The 24895-nt window shown below is 34.1% G+C and overlaps 1 protein-coding gene and 1 pseudogene across 5 annotated transcripts in view; both read right to left on the bottom strand.

The window, feature by feature from the left end:
- The window catches only part of HERC4 (HECT and RLD domain containing E3 ubiquitin protein ligase 4), a 121510-nt gene that overhangs the window by 29034 nt on the left and 67581 nt on the right, over window positions 1–24895 (bottom strand). For 3 of the 5 annotated variants that reach the window (XM_059170114.1, XM_059170116.1, XM_059170118.1), the window contains exons 9-16: window positions 22178–22254; window positions 21783–21907; window positions 20524–20583; window positions 20278–20389; window positions 19587–19776; window positions 17977–18149; window positions 8777–8896; window positions 1319–1342 (exon numbers count right to left, since the gene is read on the bottom strand). In XM_059170114.1, the coding sequence (XP_059026097.1) occupies window positions 1319–1342; window positions 8777–8896; window positions 17977–18149; window positions 19587–19776; window positions 20278–20389; window positions 20524–20583; window positions 21783–21907; window positions 22178–22254 (881 nt within the window). Of the gene's footprint in view, window positions 1–1318; window positions 1343–8776; window positions 8897–17364; window positions 17470–17976; window positions 18150–19586; window positions 19777–20277; window positions 20390–20523; window positions 20584–21782; window positions 21908–22177; window positions 22255–24895 lie in introns of those variants that run through there. The other 2 variants (XR_009352602.1, XM_059170115.1) reach the window with 2 other exon arrangements.
- Window positions 20825–20944, bottom strand: LOC131830826 (5S ribosomal RNA; annotated as a pseudogene).

The following is a 24895-nucleotide window of genomic DNA, read 5'->3' as shown; positions in this document are numbered from 1 at the left end:
ATTCTTACAATTGGAGAAGGATGTATTCCTACCATGTACCCAACAAGACCATGATTTTGTGTCAGCCCTGAAACAAAGTCCCTTGCTGTAAGGTTTCTGTGAAGACAACATACCATGATACAACCCACTTCTTAAGTGTTTAGGAAGTTCTCTTTATTCTGAATTCACATTTCTATACATTACTATGCATTACTTCCTTTTGTATTTTAGTCTTCAAACCTATTCTGAAAATAATACGGTTTCCAGCCCTTCTCCTAAATGCCTTTTTAAAAATGTATTTTATCTAAGTCTCTCTTAACAAAAACAAACAAAATAATCCAATAGGCCCCAATCAGTATAGAATATGATGAGACTATCAGCTTTTTGTTGTCAACATATAAGACAGCAGGCTGAGTTATATTAACATTAAATCATCATTCTTCACTGGTTGTCACATGACATTTTCACCTTGATCCTGTATTGTGTCACTTCCTACTTATGGCAGAAAGTGATTTCACTACTCTGAAACTTAAAAACTACTGAGATGATTTCTAAGATCCCTTCTGGTTCCAAGTCTATGATTTCATAATCTTATGTGCTACTTCTGTGTGAAGATGAGGAAGCAAACAATATGAGGCCTATGATATAAAGTTAATTCTAAACGTTTCACTGGTTCAAGTGCTGGGAAAAAAACAAAACAACCCCCCCCCCCCACAGACATATGAAAGTATAAAAGAAACATAAAAACAGAAGTATAAAAGTACAAAAGTATATAAAAGAAGTATAAAAAAAGTATAGAAATATAAAAGTGTTAAAAAAAAAAAGGTGGTTAAGGTTTGTTGATAATGTAAACTAAAGTGCTAGAACTTTATATATTAAGATAGTATGTTATACAAAGTGAGGAAGAAGACCATAATGGGTTTATTTAACTTTATAATCATTTTGAGTATCAGTTATAGTTTAAAAACTGAAAATCATTTTAGTTCTGTAATATAAAATATTTTCTATCTTACTGGGTAAGCATTCGTCAGAATTTAAAAGTCTGCTTTTCTTATTACAAAGGACACATATTAATTTTATACTGGAAGACTTTAGGAGGGTAGAAACTATTTTTACACAAATACTGTTGAAATGCATCATATAGAGATGTAATGTTAACTAAAACAGAGGTTTTACTTTTCTTCAGGAAATTCCTCTGAAATGTTTAATAAGGACAATTCTTATATACCTACTAAAAAATAAAAGCCACACAAAACAGGAACCTTTCGTTCTCCTATCACTTAAGACAAAACATAGTATTTCCTACTCTGAACATGAGACTACATTATACCAAACTTACCTCAGTTAATCCATGGTTGACATCCTAAGACAGCAGTGCAGAATATAACAGTAATGAGGAAAGAGCAATGTTAGTGTCCAAATTTAACTATTTCTATTCAAAGTAGCATTTCATATATTTTTGCTACAGCAGAATACTAAATTAACGAAGTAGAATAAAATACACCTACAACAAAACTTACCCTTTGCACGTGCACCTTATGTATCTATTATCTATAAAAGTAAGAACTTTGTTTCATATATCTTGTGGTCATAAACCCATTTGTAGAATTTAGGTAGAACAGGGAAAATAAACCTAAACTTGGTCTTAAAGATGTAATTTTATGTCTCAGTTACTCCACCTGGAAAATGGAGACCTCAGAACTTGATTAATTTTGACAAAATGTTTGAAAAGTCCTTAGTAGATTAAAATGTTACATGTAAACAAAGTGAAGAAAATTAAGCCATAACTTATTTCAACTAATTCATTTTAGTTTGTGTGCTTCCCCTATAATAAACTGTAAACTTTGGTTTAAATTTGTCAGTGAGCTCTGTGAGAACTTGCAGCCAATTATCGAACCTACGGATGGGTTTTGGGACCCTCCCCCCATCAAATTGCAATTGGTGCCAGAAGTGAGGGCAGTGTGGACTATTCCTTCTAGCTTTGCAGTTTGCTAAATGCTCACATGCCTCGGGGGTACCTTTGGAGACTTTAAGATATGAGCAAAGACTTAGTATTCTCTCACTATATTGTGCTAAATAAAACAAAAGCAGTAGGTAATTACTGATTAATATTTTCTTCCAAAAAATTCAGAGTACCAAGGTATCACTAGATAAGTGCCCCTAGTGGCAGCATTAACAAGAACATACTTAGAAGCTGTACTGCAGAGAAAGCCTTTAGATTACACTCAGTTTAATTTGAGACCAACTTGAACATCTGACATTCTATTATAGTTTATTTGCAGGACATTATAACAGTGCTATTATTACTATGAAAGTGTACACAAGCAAAGAAAAACCTTTCAATATTTTCTGACTACCTATAGCCTGTTTGATAACTACACTAGATACCAAGACAGTTTATATCATGGGAGATTAATTTTTTTCTAAAGTAAATAATAAAACAATATATATGCACTTTTTTATTGCTACACGTAAACAGATAAAGGTGCTATGCCTATCATTATGCACTGGAGAAGTCAGTAAGATTATTAGAATTTATGGTGTTACTAAACCACACTAAAGCAGAACCCAAGTTTGACTGTAAGCTGAAAAGGATATAGGAAATAATGAGACATATGGAAAACTGGAGAAAAGAGAGGCTTTTAGATATCAAGTAGAATAACTGTCTAGGAAAGCAGCATCAAAGGGTAAGACAGATTAAGATCATTATTAAAAATTTTAATTTAAGGGTTAAGAATTTTATACAAAAGCTCAAACATTTTTAAAAAGGTAAATGCAAAAAGAAAAAAGGTAAATGCTTCAAAGAGCAATGTATGAACTATTCTGGGAAATAGGAGTTGCAAGGTAGTTGTTACATTAGTTGCAAACTTGATTCAGTCAAAAGCAGTATTTCAAAGAGAATTTTAAAAGGAAAACAAAGTCAAGTGGGGGTTGGAGATAGGCTATCATAAAACATGTGAGGTCAATTAAAAGTCTATTGCTAAAAATACGACATATCATTCAGTGTGTGACCTACTATTGGCTCCAAATCTACATCGTCAAGCACTAGTTGTTGGCTGTTTTTAGACGGGAGTCCTAAAAATGGGTCAAGGCTTGCCTAATTTTAGTTACTCAATCTCCTAGAAGCTGGAGAAAGGCTTGAAGCAATGTTCAAAAGTCAGGTTCTCATGGTCTGAAACAGACTTCACTAAGGATGGTTTTAATACCAATGTTTAATGATGGTTCCTGTTATAGACAAGAAGATGGAGCTCCTTGGCACATACTAGTTTTGAGAAATTACTAATGGCAAAACATTATACCATTGCTGGTGTCATCTTGATATAATGACATAACACAGGATTACTCTAAGAGGGCATAAAGAGGGAATACTGAAGTTAATGAAATTAATTCCAGTAAAAATGAAAGGTCTTGGTAACTAGATAGAAATAGGGTAACTTCTAAAACACGAATGAAGAGGAAATATGTAAACATAATTTGGTAATCCTGTGCATAAGGAGTTAATTGAAGCATTTAGTCAGCAAAATATTAATGCCATTAAAAATAACAAGCAAGGATGACCTTTTGTAGGAAGTATTACAGTTGCAAGGGAGCACAAATGTACTTTTCTTTTTATTAAATGAGAAAAAAACTCAAATCCAGAAAGTACTGATGTATCTTTCCCAAGCTGGTTCTCCCCAACTGTCATATCAGTCTTTCTAGTTTGCTGGTGAACATGTCACCCTGCTAACTCAGCACTGAACATCGGTAAAGTACAACTTTAACACCATAGAACAAATACAGTGATGATTTATAGATACAGCACAGCTAATATCAAATAAATAAGACTTGTGACTTTATATGTAATGTAGCATCAAAGACTAAAAACTTCACCAAGTATTTCCATTAGTATCTACTTATATCTGACATGCCTTACATAGCTATATGGTTCTTGAAATAAATGAGTATGTATTTTTAAAAATGCGTAACATGAAACATATAGTAATTCAAACTAGCAGACCCAGCATATACCTTTCTATATACTTCATTCTAAACCAGTCAATTTCTTCTAATAAATATTGATGATATTTATGTACAGTAACTAGAAGTTTAAGAAAGAGAAGAAAAAAGAGCAGAGTTTAGGAGCAACTACTAAAGTATTTTCAACTTAAGCAAAGTTAAAAGAGGGTAAGGAAATACACAACTAAGAACAGTACCTAGAAAGTGGAGAAAAATCAAACAGCAGAAGAGAAAGAGAAATCCATGTGCCATTTTTAAAAAAAAGATTTTATTTATTTATTTGACAGACAAAGATCACAAGTAGGCGGAGAGGCAGGCAGAGAGAGAGAGAGAGGAGGAAGCAGGCTCCCCAAGGAGCAGAGACCCCGACGCGGGGCTGGATCCCAGGACCCCGGAATCACAACCTGAGCCGAAGGGAGAGGCTTTAACCCACTGAGCCACACAGGCGCCCCCCATGTGCCATTTTACTTTGCCAAGAAATCAACTATAGAGGGGGTAAAAAAAAAAAAAAAAAGAGAGAAAAGCAAAAGGAATTCAAAAGATTCATACACCAAAATCAGAACTGTGAAAAACAAAAAAGAGAGAAACTTACACAGGATCAAGCAAAAACTTTATAAAAACAAGTAAAAAGAAAGGTAAAAAAGGATGGGAAAATGAAAGGGGATGAAGTAAAGTCAGAAGTATCAGCAGTATAAAAGGACTCTATAAGAAAAGCAAAGAACTTTACAGAATTAGTTTTTAATGCTTAGGGATCAAGGAAGTGTATATCTGCTAGATTCTTAAAATCCTTGACTGGGAAAGAAAAGAAATGGAGGAAAAAAATATCTCAAAAGATTATTGTATGAAGACAAATATAATACAGGTAAAATAATTTCCTTGCAGTATTTAAAACAGGGTAAATAAATAATACTTAAGGACATATATTCCTTGTAATTCATAGTAATTACATTTTATCAAAGAATATTTTAAGCTCCCACAGTGAAGCAATGGATTTCAAGACTATAACTCTTATTTAATAGTGGTATACATGTATGTACATATACATTTATGTGTGTATGTAGGTGTATATACACATGTATATGTATACTTATGTATATACACATACATATCATCACAAAATAGCATGTGACTATTTTTAGGATAGATTCTTTAAAATTTTTAACTTAGAGTGTTAATGTGATAGTTCAGCCTAGCATTAAGACTAGTAATATAAGCATGAATTTTATTAAAAAGACCCAGGAAAAAAAGTCCTTAGAGTTATGTGTAAATGTGAAATGTGAAAGTGCTATGAACTCTGAAAGAAGTTTGTGAAATCCAATGTATAATATAAATATAAACTTGTAAGTTTATATTTATATTATAATATAAACTTATGAACTATAAGTTCATAAACTTATGAACTATGTAAGAGTTGCACAAAGACCTTCTTCAAAGTAAATGACAACTTTCTATTTCCAGAGGTAGATTAGAAGAACCCAAATCACAGGTTCTACATTTTGATTTCTAAGATGTGATATTAAACCCACTATGCAAATTAAATAAAGAACAAGCTTTCACTCATTCTGTCTATAAATGAAGAGAAAAGAAAAGCATATTGTTGAAAGAGTAGACTACCAGAGGGCAATCATCAAGTATAGCAAACATATAATTTGGAGAGAATGAAAAGCAAAGAAGAAAAGCCCGGAAATTGGAAGGTACTCTTCTACTGCCTCCCCCTGAAATAGCTCCTAAGGAAATTCAGTTTGATATCACCACAGCTATATACCAAAAGAAGCTTGGATACAGGCCTGCCAAACTTAAAAGTAAACATTCAAACCACAGCTTTTCCACATAACACCAAGATTACGACAAACTAAAAAATGCTATTAGACTGGCATTTCTCCTACTTGCTCAGAATACAAGTAGTTTATGACCTACATATTAGATATAAATTCAGATGGCAAAACTATCTAATTCATAGTGATATAGGATCAATATGACTCTCTAAGACAATGTTTCTCAAACTAGGCTTGCAGATCCCTGAAGAATAAAATTTTAGGGGTCTATGAGTGCTCTGGGAGAATTTGTAATTTTGGTGTTTTTAATACCAGTATTTTTAAAAATTGATTTAAAAACTCTAAAATTAGGATAATCCATTTATAATCCCAGTATTACAATGAACTCCAAGAGTTGCAATGGTAATAAATGTAATCCCACTGATGCCAAACAGGAAGGATCTCTGTGTCTAGGACTTCATACAAAAATGATAGCTGGGGTGCCTGGGTGGCTCAGTGGGTTAAAGCCTCTGCCTTCGGCTCAGGTTATGATCCCAGGGTCCTGGGATCAAGCCCCGCATCGGGCTCTCTGCTCAGTGGAAAGCCTGCTTCCTCCCCTCTCTCTGCCTGCCTCTCTGCCTACTTGTGATCTCTGTCTGTCAAATAAATAAATAAAATCTTAAAAAAAAAAAAGAAAGAAATGATGTGCTTTGTAAGTGAGGGCCAAATGAATATGACATCTCATTCTAAAAGCAAATGTTTCGCTGTAGTTCAAATAAAGAAAGACAGCAAGATAACATTAGACACCTCAAAATAGAAATGACTGCCAAACAAAGCCTGTGTATAGGCAGCCAGCAACAGCCATTATTTTACCAAGACTTAACTATGTGCCAATCATTGGTATGATCCATATAAAGTGCACTAAGCACTTTATATGCCCTAAGCACTTTATATGGATCATACCAATTAATCTTCTCAGTAACTATAAAAGGTAGGTACTGTTATCCCTAATTTACAGAAAAAGAATTAATCATTTCTCCAAGGACATACAGAGAGTAAATGCTAAGCTTTTACTCTCTGTAAGCTGGGATTTGAATCCAGGTGCTCTTATGTTATACACTACTTTCTCATCATATTTAGGATGTGAGGTGAGACTCCAGATCATCAAAACAATTATCCTCCACACTAATATTAACTTGATTTTTTAAATCTGTAGTATTACTTATATAAATTTGTTATGGTTTCAGAGTTCTTTTAAAATCTAAGCAGCCAGAGTTTAGTACCAGTACAGTGTTTGTATATATTTAAATAAGAAGATCATAACAATGTAAGTGAATGCTGGACTTCTTAGAAATTGTTTTACTTTAAAAGGGGTCCATATATCACTCCAGTTTCAAAAACACTGCTCAAAGACCTAGGGTCTTTGATCCTACATTGCTTTGTCTGGGCTTATATGCAAAGTCAGGATACTGACACCACACCCCACCCCATGCCATGGCTTACCATAATACTTCAGATAAAATCCAAGTTCTTGATCCTAATTTACTAAACCCTCCATGATTTAGTGCCTGTCCATTTCTCTGATGCTTTCCCAGAACTCTTCCAACTTCCATATTTTAGACATACTGGCCTCTTCTTATCCTTCAAACATGTCAAGCTTGTTCTCACCTAAGGTCTTTTACTGGATATTCATTTTTTCTTGAAATCCTCTTTGGTTTGATCTTATGTGGTTGCTCCTTGTCACTTAGATTATAGCTCATATTTCATCAGACAGGACTTCATCAGACAGACTGATTACTCAATTGCAAGAAATCAACCACAGTCTTTCTTTAATTCTTTTATTTTAGTTCTCGATAGACTACAAATTATTAGCTAATGTATTTACTTTACTGGACTACTGTCCATCTTTCCCACCAGATTATGAACTACATAAGAACATGGCCCTTATCCGTCTGGTTTCTCATGTATTTCCAATACCTAAATTGATGCCTGTCACTGGAGGTTCTCAATATTCTCAGTATTTGTTGAATGAGCAAATGAGTAGACCTAAATCTATCGAAAGGCTACAAATTTGACCTAAACTCAAAGATTCTTGGGGTGAGGGGGATCAACAAGTCTCTCCTCTAATCAAGATGCATATACCTAGGGAAGCAAAAGATGTTCTAGAAGTGACTTGATTTCTACAGATTAGAGTATTCCAAAATGAGCATGCACTAATCACACTGAGATTCTAAAACTACTATATGTGTTTGGTGCCTACTACACTTATTCCAGATACCATTAGAAGTACTGGTGAGTGAAATCATAGAGTGCCTATCCACAAGGAGCTTGCAGCTGGTGCCCAGCAAGCAATGAAAGGCTACTCAGCCTTCTAAAACTGCTACAGACACATTGCTTAAATTACCTACTTCATGGGGGAAAAAGTTGGCCTCAAGTATACTATAATGGTTAGCATCAAATCTGTTTTAGATCTAACTGCCTACCCATTTCTGTATTAAAGATCTGTGTATCTAAATGAAGCTTTATAAGACTGCTATTATTTTAATGGGACATTAAGTATCTAGTTATTAGAGACTTAGCCACATGGGAAGGAGTATGTACACATGGGGATTTAGGTCAAAACTCCAAAAATTAAAAACTTAATGAAAGTGGGGAAACTGGAACCAATGGTCTTACAACTCTCTTCTGATAATTCTGAGGCACTAACTTCACAACAGTAATACATTCCTAGAGTTCCAGTATCAGGGACTCCAATATTCTCAACATGAGAGAATTTAGAGGCAACCTCAAGAAAAATAAGTGGAAGTTAAGAATCAGTGTCACATTTGTGTTTTTCTTCCATTTGGCTGGGCTTTGGTATAAGAGCAGAATGTCTACTTATAAATACTGCAGAGTAAGAAGCTATTCCTTCCCAATGTGTTTTTATTTCAAAAATAAGCTTTGAATAAAAGCTCTGAAAAAACTCTGATGTTTCAAAAACAAGCAATTGTTTCTTTTCTGAGAATGATACATAAAGAGGAAATTACAAGATGCAATAGGAAACATACCATTCCATAGGCCTGCTGTTGGACCCAGTTGATATAATCATTCCTTATGTCTATTAATTCTTGTACTTCATGTATGTAAAATTTATCATACTGTATAATCTGTCCCGATTTCTCATTTACCTACAAAAAAAAGTATAATTAAAATTAAGTTTAACCAGTACCTAATAAAGAGATTAAAGAATGTTTAAACAGAAAAAGTCTTGAGATTTCTTAGCTAATTTTGTCTTTCTATAAAAAAATTTTACTGAGTATCTACTATATGCAAAATGTTAAGTGCTATGTGAAACATAAAGAGGTCTAAGATGGAATATATGCATTTAGTACCTCAAAATCTACTAAAAAAAGAAAGATACTTCTGTAACCACCACATGAGATATGTACCATTAAAGTATACATGGTATATAAAAACTAGAATCTCTAAGAACTTCTTCTTGGGGAATAGGAATTAATAATAAGAATAGCTAATGCTTATTAAGTGTTACTCTGTACTGACATCTTAATAAAACTAAGAGGTGATATTTGGGTAGGGTACAAAAAAAATGAAGAGAGGGCAAATTACCACCCTAGAAATTACTAATTACAAAGGGGAAAAAGAAAATCCTTGCAGTGAAGAGCACTATCTTAACCAAGTGATCAAATCAATCACCACTGATACAAATATAATGTTCCTGGTGATAATGCAAAATAGAAATACAGGCATCATATATGAAGCAGAAAAACGTTTAACCTGAATCTAATCAAGTCTCAATCTAAATTCCAGTTCATAGGTAATACAAGAGATAGAAGAACAAATTAAACATCACAATAAAGAAATAATAAAATACTCTGATTGTAGGACTTTCATAAGACGACTGGCCAGGAATCTCCAAACAGTTAAGGGAATGCGATAAAAAAGTGGGGGTTGTTGTAAATTAAGAGACATACAGGGGTTCTGGTGCTGGATACAGCAGAGCTCTTAATGTCAGACTAACCTCCTGACAACAATTATAAACTCTGGATAATATATATAACCCCCAAAATCTGAAAACACTGGAGATCAACCAAAAGTAAGCAGGAACAGGAAAGGACACAATCTTTGAAAGAAGCATGGGTGATATACATTTTGGCCCAAGGGAGTACTTCCAAATCAGAGTAAGGGGTAAGGGGGTAAGACCTCAAGCACAAAGCAGCAGTTTTACCAGACAGAAGAGGCAAATGTCACAAAGTGAGGCAGCCAATGAGGAAGAAGAATCCCAGAAAGGAATCCAGAGGGTGAAGCCATAAAATTAGCATGCAAAGTACCCCTCACATCTTTCGCTTTTTTTTAAAAAATGCATTTTTATTTATTTGAGAGAGAGAGAGACCCAGCAAGTGAGCAAGTAAGTGCCAGCAGGAGGAGGGGTAGAGGGAAAGGGAGCTCAACTCCACTTGGGACTTGATCCCAAGACCCTGAGATCATGACTTCAGCCAAAGGCAGTAGCTTAACTGACTGAGCCACCCAGGCGCTCCACTTTGGCTAACCTCTCAAACTCTGAGGGCACAAGGTTGAGACTTGGTGTGTGTGTGGGGGGGGCAGAGAATACAACCCTGCAGAAAGCAGCAACTGGGAGGCTACTCTTAAAGCAGACTTCAAGACAAACATTTCTGGAGAAAAAAAATGCACATTTGATAGGCATAATGATAAAAGGACTGATTTATCAAGAAGTCATATAACAATTCCAAATTATCAGTGCTTTGAAAATACATGAAGGGAGAACTGACAGAATTTGTTGCTAATTTTAACACCCCTCTCTTGGTAACTGATAGGAAAAAAAAAAAAAGGAAAAAGAAAAAACCACTAAGCACCAAAGATCTGAACAATTTCACCATAATAGAATTTTCCACCCAACAACTATACATAGAATGTTCACTAAAATAGTAAAATAAGATACCCTGGGCCACAAAACAAGTCTTAATAAATACATTTAAAAGAATCCAAGGTATAACGAAGTATATTCTCTGACCACAATGGAATTAAATGAAAAGTCAGTAACTAAGATATTAATTATAAGCATCGACCTTTGTTTCTCTTGCCATCATTTTTTTGTATTGCTGCTTTTTAAAAAAGAAATTTGACTCAACTCTAGTTTTTTAAAAAGCAGCAATACAAAAAAATTTTTGGCACAACAGAATAAATCTGAATATGCCTGGATAGTCAGGTAGATGATATTATAGAATTACAGTTAATTTCCACTAGAAAAATAATAGTATTGCTGTTATATAGGAAAATGCCCAAGAAGAGGAATGCTGAGGTGGCATCAGATTTACTTTCAAACAACAAGAAAAAAGTATATACATACACATATGGAAAAGCAAATGTGACAGCATGTTAATAATTACTGAATCTAGAATGGAGGGTATGTACCTATTTCATTTGTCTTTCAATGTTTCTTTGTATATAAAGATATTCAAAGATATTCAGGATATTCTTCATTGAAGAATAAAGTGAATGAAAAGGATTTCAAAACAAAGGCTGAGGAAGAAAATTTTAGGCAAAGAAAAGAGCACAAGCTAAAAGGAAAAATTTCATAGGGAAATTAGGTTTTAGAGTCAATAAATGATAGACTCAGAATGGTATTTTATTAAAATTTTCTGTTAATGGTGTGAAATATAGTCACAAGTAAGTACAGAGGCTGGTGGAGGGAAATAAATCAAGATATTAAAAATTCAAGATTTCTAGATAGTAAAGAATGCAGAGGCTGTGGTAGCTAACTGATATCGAAAAGAGTGAAAACCAACTTCAAAATTCAAGCATGAGGAACTGAAAACACAAACTGGCAACACAAACACATATAAGTCAGGAAAAGAAGACAGTTTTGGTAGGAGAGGATAGCTGGGAAGGACAAGAAATTTGGTATTAAGTCACTTTTCATTTTAAAATGATGGCAAGAGAAAAGTTTGCCTAAAACACTTAACTGAGAACATTTTCCTTAAAGGAGACAATACTGTGGCAAGAGATGAGAGAGAGGCAGAAAGTAAAACAAAAAGGGCCAAATACAGATGACTAGGAAAGATGGCACATTTAGGAGAAGAAAATAAGACATCAAAAGAAATATGTACATTATCTCATTTAATCTTTTTTTTTTTTTTAAAGATTCTATTTATTTGACAGAGAGAAATCACAAGTAGATGGAGAGGCAGGCAGAGAGAGAGAGGGAAGCAGGCTCCCCGCTGAGCAGAGAGCCCGATGCGGGACTCGATCCCAGGACCCTGAGATCATGACCTGAGCCGAAGGCAGCGGCCCAACCCACTGAGCCACCCAGGTGCCCCATCTCATTTAATCTTTAAAACAACCCTATGACACAGACACTATTATTATCACATAGATGAATATACTAAGGCTTAGAGTTCAAGAATCTTAACCAAGGTCACACAGCTAAGAGCCAGAAATCTAACAAAGACCTCTGTTACACACATGCACTTTTTTTTTTTTTTAAGATTTTACTTTTTTATTTGTCAGAGAGAGAGAAAGAGAGAGAGTGCATGTGCACAAGCAGGGGAGTAGCAGGCAGTAGGAAAAACAGGCTTCCCACTGAACAAGAAGCCCAATGTGGGACTTGATCCCAGAACCCTGGAATCATGACCTCAGCTAAAGGAATACACTTAACCAACTTCCCTGTACTCTTTATTTTTTTAATACACATGCATTTTGAGGGCACCTAGGTGGCTCAGTCAGTTAAGCACTGACCATTGATTTCAACTCAGGTCATGATCTCAAGGTTGTGAGATGGGAGCCCATGTGATGCTCCATGGTTAGTGGGTAGTCTGCTTCAAATTCTCTTCCTTTGCCCCTCCCTGTGCACACATGCACACTCTCTCTCTTTAATAAAACCTTAAAAACAAACAAACAAAAAAACACCTTCTTAACTCACTATATGACAATTTTATTCCTCAATTTATGTTCATATATATATATGAATACATATGAATATATGACTACTTGCATAGATAAATGTGTGCATCATATATTTAGAATATATACAAAAACATACTTTGTATTAATGTTTCAAATTGTAATCAAGGGGTGCCTGACTGGTTCAGTCAGAAGAGCATATGACTCTTGATCTTGAGGTCATGAGTCTGAGCCCCACATCAGTTGTAGAGATTACTTAAAAATAAATAAATTTCGGGTGCCTGGGTGGCTCAGTGGTTTAAAGCCTCTGCCTTCAGCTCAGGTCATGATCCCAGGGTCCTGGGATCGAGCCCCACATCGGGCTCTCTGCCCCGCTTCCTCCTCTCTCTCTCTCTGCCTGCCTCTCTGCCTACTTGTGATCTCTATCCGTCAAATAAAAAAATAAAATTTTGAAAAATAAATAAATAAACTTTATTTTATTATTTTCTTCTTAAGATTTTATTTATTTATTTGACAAGGGGCAGGGGGGAGAGCACAAGCAGGGGCAGTATCAGGCAGAGGGAGAAGCAGGCGCCCGCTGAGTAGGAAGCCCAATATGGGGCTCAATCCCAGGACCCTGGGATCATGACCAGACAAAGGCAGCCACTTAACCAACTAAGCCACCCAGGCACCCCAATAAATAAACTAAAAAATTTTTTAAATAAATAGTCACCAAATATAACCAATGCTTGATCTTGTGGCCTCCTCTTAAGGGAACAAATAACCCAGTTTAAGAAGCATATGCTAATAATACTGCATTCACATCTAACTCTTGACTTCAGCTTAGGTCATAATCTTAGGGTCATGGCATCAAGTCCTGCATTGGGCTCCATATTCAGTGGGGAGTCAGCCTGAGATTCTCTTTTTCTTGCTCCCCATGCCCCTGACATGTGCAAGCACGTGCATGTGCACTCTCTCAGATAAATAAACAAATCTTTAAAAGAAAATAATGCTGCTGTCATTTTCAAAGTTGATACTTTTAATCCCTCTATTTGGTGACAAAAGCACTCTGAGTCTTTTTTTCACTGTTTGATTAAATTTATATCTGTGGTTAGGATACACATTTGGGAAAAACTGACCAGAGTAAAACTGCTATTTCTGGCTTTTTCAAACAAAATAAAGATACTTAGTTTATATATGGTGATCAAAACCCTCATCCTAGAGCAGGGGTCAGCAAACTATGTATTGCCTGTGAGCCAAATCCTGCCCTCAGGCTGTTTTTGAAATAAAGTTTTACTGGAAAGGAGCCATGTCCCTCCATTTACATACTATCTGCAGCAGAGTTGAGAACTGGGTTTTTTTTTTTTTTTGAGAGTTGAGTAATTTCAAGAGAAACCATATGGCTTGCAAGGCGTAAAACACTACTATCTCTACAGGTAAAATCTGCAGGCCCTCATCCTAGCATCTTTAGCGAAGCTCTTTCTACTAAAAAATAAAACATACACAATATTTACACAAAAAACTCTGCCTTTTCCCTCTCCAATATTTTTGTTTATAAAAATACACACCAACTTTTAATCACATTGGACCCTAAAATTTAGTGAGTCCTATACAAAATGACTCACATCTCACTGACCAATATATATTTTTATCTTAAATATTTTAGATTTTAAAAGGTAAACTGTAGTTTCCTTCACCAATAGCAACCAATGTTTGCAGTTTGCATATCCTGCAGATAGATGTTTTTGAAAAGAAATGCTATGATAGAATAAAAAACAATTCAGAAACCAGTTTTGGCTCAAAACAGACAAATATCAAATTTACACTGGGCGAAATTATGGCTGGTACTTAATTCAGTCACAATGATTTAACTAAAGAGAAAATCAGTTAATATTGCTCTTAAAAAAAACAGGGAAGTTAAACAAGAAGACTTATCTAAAAGACCTGCATATATTTACGTATAAAATCAACAGTATAAATTTAAAAAAAAAATACACACACACACACACACATACATACATACACATACACACACACATTTGTATGGCAGATAACATTGACATTATTTTCTCCAGGAAGCCTTCCTTTTTTCTTCAGAGTTAGGAGCCCTCTTATGTGTTTTCATAGCACCCTTTATATTCCTCAATCTAGCACTTACCATGCTTTATAACAAATGTTTATTTATTTGTATGTCTATACTGTTCTATATTTATAATCTCAACAAGGGCAGAAATCACATCTTTTCTTTATAACTGCATTCCTAATGTCTAATACAATGATAACATAGTAGGTTCTCGATAAACATTTTTGAAATGAATAAAAAAGAAGAAATCCCAAGTTTAAAACAACCTATATAGTAGTATTATGGCCTAAAATATACCAAATAAAATCTATGTATGTTTCATCATAACACTTCTATTTCACTTTTCATTACTGTTTAGTATTCTGGTTCATTAACCTCAGTTCAGAGGTGGTATATGTTAAGTATATATGTGTGCCTTATCTGTTCGGTTTATTTAAGTGTTCCTTAACAAAAAAATAAAAATTTGAAAATCACTGATTTAGAAGATTACCATGATATGTAGCAATTAGGCTAGAAATGCCAAGTCAGTCTTCTCTTTAGGTATATCAGTATCTCTACAATGTACTGTGTCAAAACTCAAAAACCACTAAATAATGGAATGACTTGCCAATAAACTCATTTATCCGGTAATTATATCCATTCCTGACAGCAAGTACCAGAGCTATCTTTCTTATAATACCATTTGGAACACTGGGAATGATTTTTAACTTAAAAGCTTTTGAAAGGACATGACATAAGGGAGGAACCAGTCATCCACATATCCTGAAATGATTAGTAAACACAGTCCAATTCTCTAGTTCCCGATCTAATTCGTAATCCTTGACCAGTAGGTCAAGAAGGCAACTATTTGAGGAAACTTCTAATTTTCAACCATGGAGCAAAGAGAAGGAATATAAACACAGTTGTCAGACAGAAGGTGTTTTTGAAAATACAAGTTTCTGATAAGCAACTTGGGTTTCACCAAAAATGAAAATGAATCATCCTTGATGATAATATCCACAACTATGTATTTGTGGCAAATTAGGACCAAGCAAAGTTTTCTTCAAAGTGAGGAGGAGGAGAAAGATAAGTGATTGCCCTAAGGACTCCCAGTAAGAGCTGCTTCAAACATTAATGCTTCAGACATGATGTTTTAGACATTAATACCATTATCATTCTGCTTTTGAGTGTAACAACTTAACAACCACCCAGTTTCCTCATAACCCAATAAATCAAACTGAAAGTAGCTGTTTCCCAAATGGTGGTGGTGGTGGTGGTAGTAACAAAATCAGTGCCTTATGAAAGTAGAATAATTACATATATTATATAATTTGAATAATACATTAATCATGGGAAGCTTTCAAGGCTAGTATTTTAATCCTTATTTTATAGATAATTCTCCATTTACATATATGATAAAGGAAAAGGCTTGTTCAAAACCACACCAAAAGGAAGCAGCAAAAACAGTCTTTTAACAATAAAATGCTAACTGCGATTATGTAAGTATGAACCTCTAAATGTAGGGGCATAAAAATAAAAGCAAATCCCTTTCTAAACATGTTCTATTACCATACCTGCTAATAGAGAAGTATAGAAACAGCAGGGACTTTGGAAGCAGATTTGCATTTGTATTTCGACTCTCTTATTTATTGGTTTATGACCTTTGACATTTAGATTAAGGGGTTTTATAAACTACAGAGTTTAAAAAGTTAAATGAAGAATATATGTAAAGTGCTCACATGAATTAATGTAGAAGGGAGGTTCTAATCTTGGCCAGTGTTAAAATTATTTCCTCTTCCCTTTTAGCCAGCAAGAACATAGGATCCTAGTTTCTAGCATGGCTCCATCAAAAAAGTCTCTGGAGATGGAGTCCCATAGGGTTCTTCTACCTCAGTACAAGCTGAGGCTTCTAAACTAGGCAAAGAACTTAAGTTACTTGCTCAAGTTAAGTCCTCAATTATTAAAAAAAAAGTTCAAGCTCTTCTCCTTCTCCCACCTTCCCTTTAACTTGTGGTAAGGAAACAGCTAAGGAAGCCATTTTTTTTTTTAAAGGAGTAATTAATAAACAGATAAAGAAGAGAGTGAATAATTATTTGGCAATAGGGTCCAGCTGACAAAGGATGATTCACTGAAGTTAACAGTAAAACAGAGTCCAGAGGAAAGGAAAAAAAAAATCTAATTAATCTCTTGAATCCTAGACAAAAGGCACACAGTAAAGTAGAAACTCATTCAATGAAGACAGAATTCAATTAACCCTAAAATGCTGCAAGAAAGCCTTATTCTGGGAAACGCAAAAGAAAGAATGACTTGTTTTCCCATGGAAAGAAGTGGCAATCATCTCTTCAGTTATAGTAAGAGAATTACTAGGAATCCTGAACATATTCAATACCAAAGAAAAAAGTGAATTCAAGAAGTTTAACTGAGGAAATACCCAGGAACTTCACTAAAAGAGTAAGAAGGACTATCTCTTTTATCCCTTAATATTTACCTTCACACTAGGCAAGAAGGGTTTGAAAATGCTAAAGAAGCTATTAAGGAGAGGGAACTAAAGATTAAAGGTTCCAGTGGGTTTTTTAGTCATTCTAGAGGTAAGAAACATATGCTTCTCTCCCTTAGGTCATGTCTCCCAAAACAGCTTCTCAAGAATACCAAATGGCATAACAGAGATATACCTACCAGCTGTCAGGGATGTCTCAAATCCATCTTTAATCAAACAGCTGAGACTCTACTTCTTCATGTAACTTTGAACTGCTACAAGTGTAAAGAGTACTATTTCTTACACTGGGAAGAAGGGCAGGAAAGAACAATAGGCAAATTAATGAATTATATATGGTTCCAATTTCAAGTTAGTCATTTGTTTCAAATGGAATATTCTACTTTGATTGAAACCATTAGTACCCAATAACAAAAGAACTTGAGTTTAAATATTCATAATCACAACCAGGATGCGATCTCTCATATAATAACCACTTATAAATGACAAAAATCATATTTAAACTAATTATGTTCTTCACAAAGAAGTGTAAGGAGATTTCTAATTCATTAGTATGCTATTGTTCTGCCCAACTACAGAGAAGTTATCTACAAATGCCTAACAAAGTCAAGTAAGACCAAAGCTCCAAAGTATGTATTATTTTTTTAAAGAAAAACTTAGTTAACTTTTCTAAATATCTGTAATCTATATCTCTTAAGCTAACCTAAATCTATAATATTAATGTTAAAATAAACATCATCAATCTATTAGGCAGCAGTGAGGAAAGAGGAAAATAAAAGAACTACTGGACATACCCTATGCAGTATTTCTAAAACCTTTAATGCAGTATGAAGAAAATTGTTGAAAATTCTTCTTTCAGAAGGGGGGATGCCGATCTTGTAGAGTTTCAAAAGATGTACCACGACTTCCTTAAAAAGTTCTACAATCTTGAGGAATAGCGGAGGTTCAAGTACTGACCACCAGTTTTCTGTTATTAAAGGATGAACATACAAAGAAAATGAATTTTTTAAAAAAGAATCACAATTTTCAAAATCATACAAGACTTTTCTTCTAAAAGCAGTACTCTTAACCCTCTCAAAATCCCAGAAAGATCCATATAATACAGTATTTTATGTAACATTTCTAGAGTTTACAGACATCATCCTACTCTCAAAGAATACTGTTCTGAAAGCTCTCAGAAGCAAAAAAAAGTATGAAATGTCTTCTGAATTCATTTCGTGGCTTCCTAAATTATATTAAAAACTCAATACTATACCTAATATTAAAATCAGTTATTAAAAAGTGCTTTCAGGGTGGGTACCTGGCTAGCTCAACAGGAGGAGCACGGGACTCTTGATCTCAGGGTCAGGAGTTTGAGACCCATTTTGGATGTACAGATCACTAAAAATAATAAACTTAAAAAAAAACCCACACCACACCTTTAAAAAAAAGTGCTTTGAAAATCAGATGCTAAAGACCCAATATTTAGGGATCTTTTCAAGTTTTATCTTTCAACCTAACATAAAGTTGAAATATTGTGAAGCACCACACCTTTAAAATGCAAGGTAATCCTGAAAATTGGATACTGAGAACTATGTAAAGTATTAACATGTTTGTTCTTCCCCACATACTTGTTTATAGTTGTTAATTACAAACACCATAATCTTATGAGGCAGACAGAAATACAAAAACTTTTGACAACATGGAAGGAAATACTCTTGTGAGTCCTTGCTTCACTTACTGAGGATTCTACACTTTGCTTAACTACTTCCTCTGCTCACTCTCAGCCTAAAACTTTCTGTACTGATTTTATGACTTCTATATATCTTAGCTTCATAAATCAATAAATTTTATCAGCAAAGGAAGTACTAGGTTAAATGTAGCAAGCAAACTATAATGGCCAGGAGACAGATGGAAATCTACACAAATTGAGAAATTAAGTTGAGAAAAGTTTAGGCAAAAACTTACAGTAGATAGAGACAGAACAACAAGATCAGATTAGTAGTAGACAGAGAAATAAAATCAACTATGGGGAAATTAGCAGGTAAGAGATATACAAGGCAAAGAGTTTGTAACAGAGTTCAAGAAGGATTTAATACCCATCTTTGTTCAGTTTTAATTGTTCCTCCACTTTTACTTCTTTAATAGCAAGACCAAGAGGGACAAGGGAGAGGAAATACAGAAAATAGTTGGTTCTCTTCCCTGATACTGTCTCTGCTGTTGTTTGATTAAAATTTTAATATTTAACATACTTTGCCTCTAATAACCAGCATGACTAGAAAAAAGCAATGAAAGGAAAAACAGGTTTATTTTTATGTAAGACAGTGTCAAATAAGCAGGGTAGCAAAATTTCAGACAGCAAAAAAAATTAAAAACTTATTAGCACCTTTAAAGAGAAAAAATTACAAAAGAAAAAAATTCTTACCAAGTACTTTCAGTGGTGCCTTTTCTAGGTTCACAAGAGCTGTACCAAAGGGAATTGCTATTGTTGTAAAATTGTTGGAATCACTCATCAGGGGGCATTCTGGTAGTGTAAGATAAAACCTCAATGCTTCAACATCAGGTAAGGAGCTAGTCAGTTTAGGAATAAGATTCTTTTCCAAACTAGCTGCCACCTGTATTTTGACAAAAAGTGAAACCTACTTTATTTAAAATGAATGTACTTTCCAAAAAGAAGGAGAAAAATCATAAACACAGCAAATATAAAATGGTAAAAAAAAAAAAAATGTATCTTACAATGAATCACTGAATGTACTTTGAAACACAGGGAAAATTAATGCCTAAGCATTACTAAGAGCATTTTAAAACTCTGGTGTGTAAATTTCAATTTAAACTCTCTATAGCTATAACTATATAGAAACTTAACATGGTAATGTTAAGTATTAAAGGTCTACTTAAACATCTGGAGAGATTTACAGATATTTGATAGCTAAGCTGTAAATGCTTTAAAATAAAACCTTATTTAATTCTTATATTGGCTTATATAATACAATCATAAACAGCACATCACAATGAAGTCTCTAAAACTACAATGTTGGTTAGGCTATAAATTTACAAAATAATAAAAAAAGTTCAACAGGCTACATCACAAAATGTAAAATACTTCAAGAACAAACCTGCTGAGATATCTGAGGATGATCAGGTTGTATAAGTTTGTGGAATAAAAGCCTAGCAGCATTCATATCAACCCCTGAAAATTTGGTGCCTGTTCTATAGTGATCATCATTGCTACAAAAGAGAAACAAAAAAAAAAGAGAGGGAGAGAAAAAAATAATACACCCTTAAAGTTATTTCGTTTATTTAATATATTACTTAATACAATAAATTTTAAAAATTGTGCATACCAAAGAATTACCACTTACCTAACAGCTAGAAAACTTCCATTTAGACAACCAGAGGAAGAAAATGTTCCATCTATTTCACTAAAAGAAAGTTAAAAAATCCCCAAATCACAAAATGAGAAATCCAGTGTCCACATTTTTTAATCAAAATATTTAATATACCGTTTAATGCCACAGAGCACTCCTCTAACCAATATTCAAGTAGTATAAATCAGAATTTTACAAACTGCTAAATTACTAAAGGTTAACGTAATACCGCTTATCCTAGACTTTCTAAAATGCATCAAACTGATCTGATATTTCTTTCTTTCTTTCTTTTTAAAGCCTACAGCACCCACTACTCCCAAGGCAGTCTCCCATCCAAGTACTAACCAGGCCCAATCCTGCTTAGCTTCCAAAATCAAATGAGATTAGGTGCATTCAGGGTGGTATGATCACAGACACAATCGATGTTGTGAAGAAAAATATTTTTTTTACATAAACATATACATTTAATTTTCTTAATTATACTGGATGGTAACTCTAATATCAGATGTTACTATTTTTTCTGAAATCCACTTTTTGGGGCTTTTAAGAAAAATTTTAATTTAGGAAAACAATCTATAATTTAAAACAGCTTATCGGGGCTCCTGGGTGGCTCAGATGGTTAAGCATCTGCCTTCGGCTCAGGTCATGATCCTGGGGTCCTGGGAATGAGTCCCCCATCAGGCTCCCTGCTCACTGGGGAGCCTGCTTCTTCCTCTGCCCCTCTCTCTTTCCCTCTGTCTCTTATGAATAAATAAAATCTTTAAATAAATAATAAATAAATAAATAAAAACAGCTTATCAGATATAGTCTCTCATCCCCAAAACCAACAACACCGGCAACAACAGAAAACTCTAAACAAGTTCATCTATAAGAAGACTATTCAAGAAAGATTTAATACTTAAATCTTTTAAGAAGCATAAAAGTTAAGACAGTGAACAATAAGAAGCTAGAAGTAACATTATTTCAAATCCAATCCTAGTGGTTGTGTTTAATATTTCAAGTTATCGTTTAATATTATATATATATGAAAGAATTAAAACATATAAATATATTCAAATGAGAGCTCTTAAAATATATTATAGAAATTCCAGACATTTAAACTTATGTGAACTATTTGGTGAACGATTTTTTTTTAGGGAGTGATATTAATAAAATACTTATCTAAACAAAAACTTCTAAGTACAAAACTTCTAACTTCTTCTACCATGGAGGTAAGAGGTGTTTGTGTTAGGTGGGCAAAATGTTTTTCTTACTTGGCTATCTCCACAGGCAACCTTCCAGAGGGGTAGCTCAGCCATTTTTGAATAAGAGCTTCATTCACAGTCCAGATTTGTTTTGAAGGATCAGGACATCTAAAGTCATCTGGTGGCCCACAGTTCTAAATTTAAAGTAAGTAGATTAGCCAGAGAGCAGATATATATATAACTTAAACCAAGACTAGTTTCCACTATGTATTTCATTTTTTTTAACCGAGTATATCTCTACTAAATACCAGAAACAGTACTTATCAACTGGATCAGAAAAATTCTACAGACTTGGGGGCAAAAAAGTTTAAGGCAACTACTTTGTAACATACAAAGAACATTAATATGGGCTTTAAAAATTATTCAAAATTATCTGAGTTCAATAATTGTATGACTACTATTACCTGGCGGTTAGAGTAATGTGAAAAGCTTTGATCGCCCCCTGAGAAAATTCTTTTTACACAGAAATATTCTTCAGAATCTGTAATAAAAATAAGATGTAAAGAAATTCAAGATTTATATGACATTTTCAGGCTATCAAATATGCTATCGGATTCTTCCCTTAATAATCTAACTCATTTAGACATCCTATTCAGCATTCAACAGTATAAAATGACTTGAAATATTTTTATTATTGTAGAAAAGAGACTGACCGAGTGACACACACTGAATGATTCTACAAGTATAACGAGCACTTGGTAAGTCTGCAAGTCTTTCTTCCAGCTTGTACAATAAAGCAGTGTTTCTAGTCAATGCCTTTTTTATCTCAATATATTTTAGTTTAAACTGAAGATGATGTAAAAATTGAACGAAGGGTGTAAAAGCTCAGAAGAAAATAAAAATATTAATTTTTAAAAAAGAATGACAACAAACAAGTAAATGTTAAAACTTCTTGAGTAAAATACTTGATAATGCAAAATTTTCTTTTACTATAGCTGTATAAAAGTAAGATGACACACACAGCTCTTCATTGGCAACCTTTTATCAATAAAACCCAAATCAACCACCTGGGTGGCAGTCGATTAAGCTCTCTTTGTTTCCATTCAGGTTGAGATCTCAGGGCTTTGAGATCCAGCCCTACCAGGCTGCGTGCTGCTCTCAGTGGGAGTCTCCTTAAGACTCCCCCTTCTGCACCTCCCTCACCTGCAGTCTCTCTCTCTCTCAAAAAAAAAAAAAAAAAAAAAAAAAAAAAAATATATATATATATAAATATATATATATATATATATATATCTTAAAACAAAAAACCCAACAAACCAAATCTAGTCCAAAATAATTAATAAGCAAATTTAGTAGCAGTAAAATTAAGACAATAAAGTTCTTTTTCAAAAAGATATTTAATGCCTCATCCTTTCTTCTCTTTTGCTTCTCAAAATGGAAAGAGCATCTATTATCAAAAGTACTGTGGGGGAAGAAAAAAAAAAGGACTGCTGGGCTAGCACTTAGCGGTATCACATACCAAAACATCAAGCCCGATACTAGGCTAATTAAGTCTCATTATTTCCAAATATAATACATTTCTGTCATCCTACTCCTGACCCCCACTAACCCTTTAGTTTGCTAGTTCTTTACATTGTATTATTTGTAACCATGGCTGCTACAGAATTATAAATTCTTAAGGACCACATCTTAATTTCCTTGATTATTCCCTACTATCAAGCACAATGTTTGATTTGCAAAAGAACTCACTAAATATTTGTTAACATTAATATATAATACAAAGAAATATTTACCTAGCTCAGAACATACTGAGAACTTGAGTTCAAAACATCAACATGACTAAATTTTCCACAAGTACCAAGAATGCTCTATGGCAAAAATAACTTCTAAGAACAGATTAAAAGGGTAAATCTAAAATATTAAATAAACCAATGATTCAACTTAAAATCTTTTCTCTACATATTTTCACAAATCTACTTGGAACTGTTAGCTTCCTTAAAATATTTAGCAGGATGTTATTCATTTATCCCTAAAATGTGATTCTGCTCTCTATAATCAAGTAGAAAGATGAGTACAGAACATGAATAAGTTTCTTGGGGATATGAGGGAGGTACCAAAAATTATTTTTCTTAATTTCCTTGTAATCACTCCTCCAAAAAGTTTATAAAATCTAGTCATCTGTCTTATACAGCTTCTTACAGACTGAATTTTGCTAACTGTATCCTCAAGGTTTCCCCTCACATTTCTCTTGGTCTTCTGTACCTCCTGTAAATTGGTGGTTGGATCTAAAAAGGCTTTAATTAAAGTCTGAATGTTTCAACAAAACTACTGTAAGGTGGTAGCAGGAGCTGTTCTTCCATCAGGAAGCACACGTGGCTGGGTTCCTTTCTGCAATGTTAGGAGCCAATGATGCTCCATGCTTAGACCATTAATTCACTGTGTTTTGAAAAATGATGGTATGCTAACATTACTTCCTCCTCTTGTAACTGGCCCATTAGCTTCCTTACCTACATAGTTTGTTGTTACCCTGTAATAGAAAAAAGTTAACTTGATCTTTTCCATTTATTTTTTCATCTCTTGCTTTTTAAACTTGTATTTCTTTACTAATAAGGAGGGTAACTTTTTTTTTTTTAAGGATTTTATTTATTTATTTGACAGAGAGAGCACAAGTAGGCAAAGTGGGAGGCAGAGGGAGAGGGAAAAGCAGGCTCTCCGCTGAGCAGGGAGCCCCATGCAGAGCTCAATCCCAGGACCCTGGATCGTAACCTGAGCCAAAGGCAGACACTTAACCCACTGAGCCACCCAGGCACCCTGATAATAATTTTTCTTGAAGATTTCTTTATTTTAGAGAAGAGTACATGAGCAGACTGCCTGCTGAGCGTGGAGGGATCTCACAACCCTGAGACCATGACCTGAGCCAAAATCAAGACTAAACTGACTGAGCCACCCAGGCACTCCAAGAGGGTAATAATTTTTGCATGGGTTTTAGTAACAAGAATTTCCTCTTTGGGCATTTCCATTAATTTCCTTTATCTATTGAGTGTTAATGTTTGTCTTATTTATTTACTTATTAAGTGTCTCACTGTTTTCCTCACCAATATGTATGAGCACTTTGGATATTCTGGCTAATTAATCTTAGGCTGTATTTGCTACAACCATTTTTCTTTTTTCTTTAAGATTTT

The sequence above is a fragment of the Mustela lutreola genome, chromosome 4, assembly GCF_030435805.1.
Source record: "Mustela lutreola isolate mMusLut2 chromosome 4, mMusLut2.pri, whole genome shotgun sequence".
Taxonomy (NCBI): Eukaryota; Metazoa; Chordata; class Mammalia; order Carnivora; family Mustelidae; genus Mustela; species Mustela lutreola.
The sequence above is the reverse complement of the archived record's forward strand: the minus strand, read 5'-3'. Positions and strand labels throughout refer to the sequence as shown.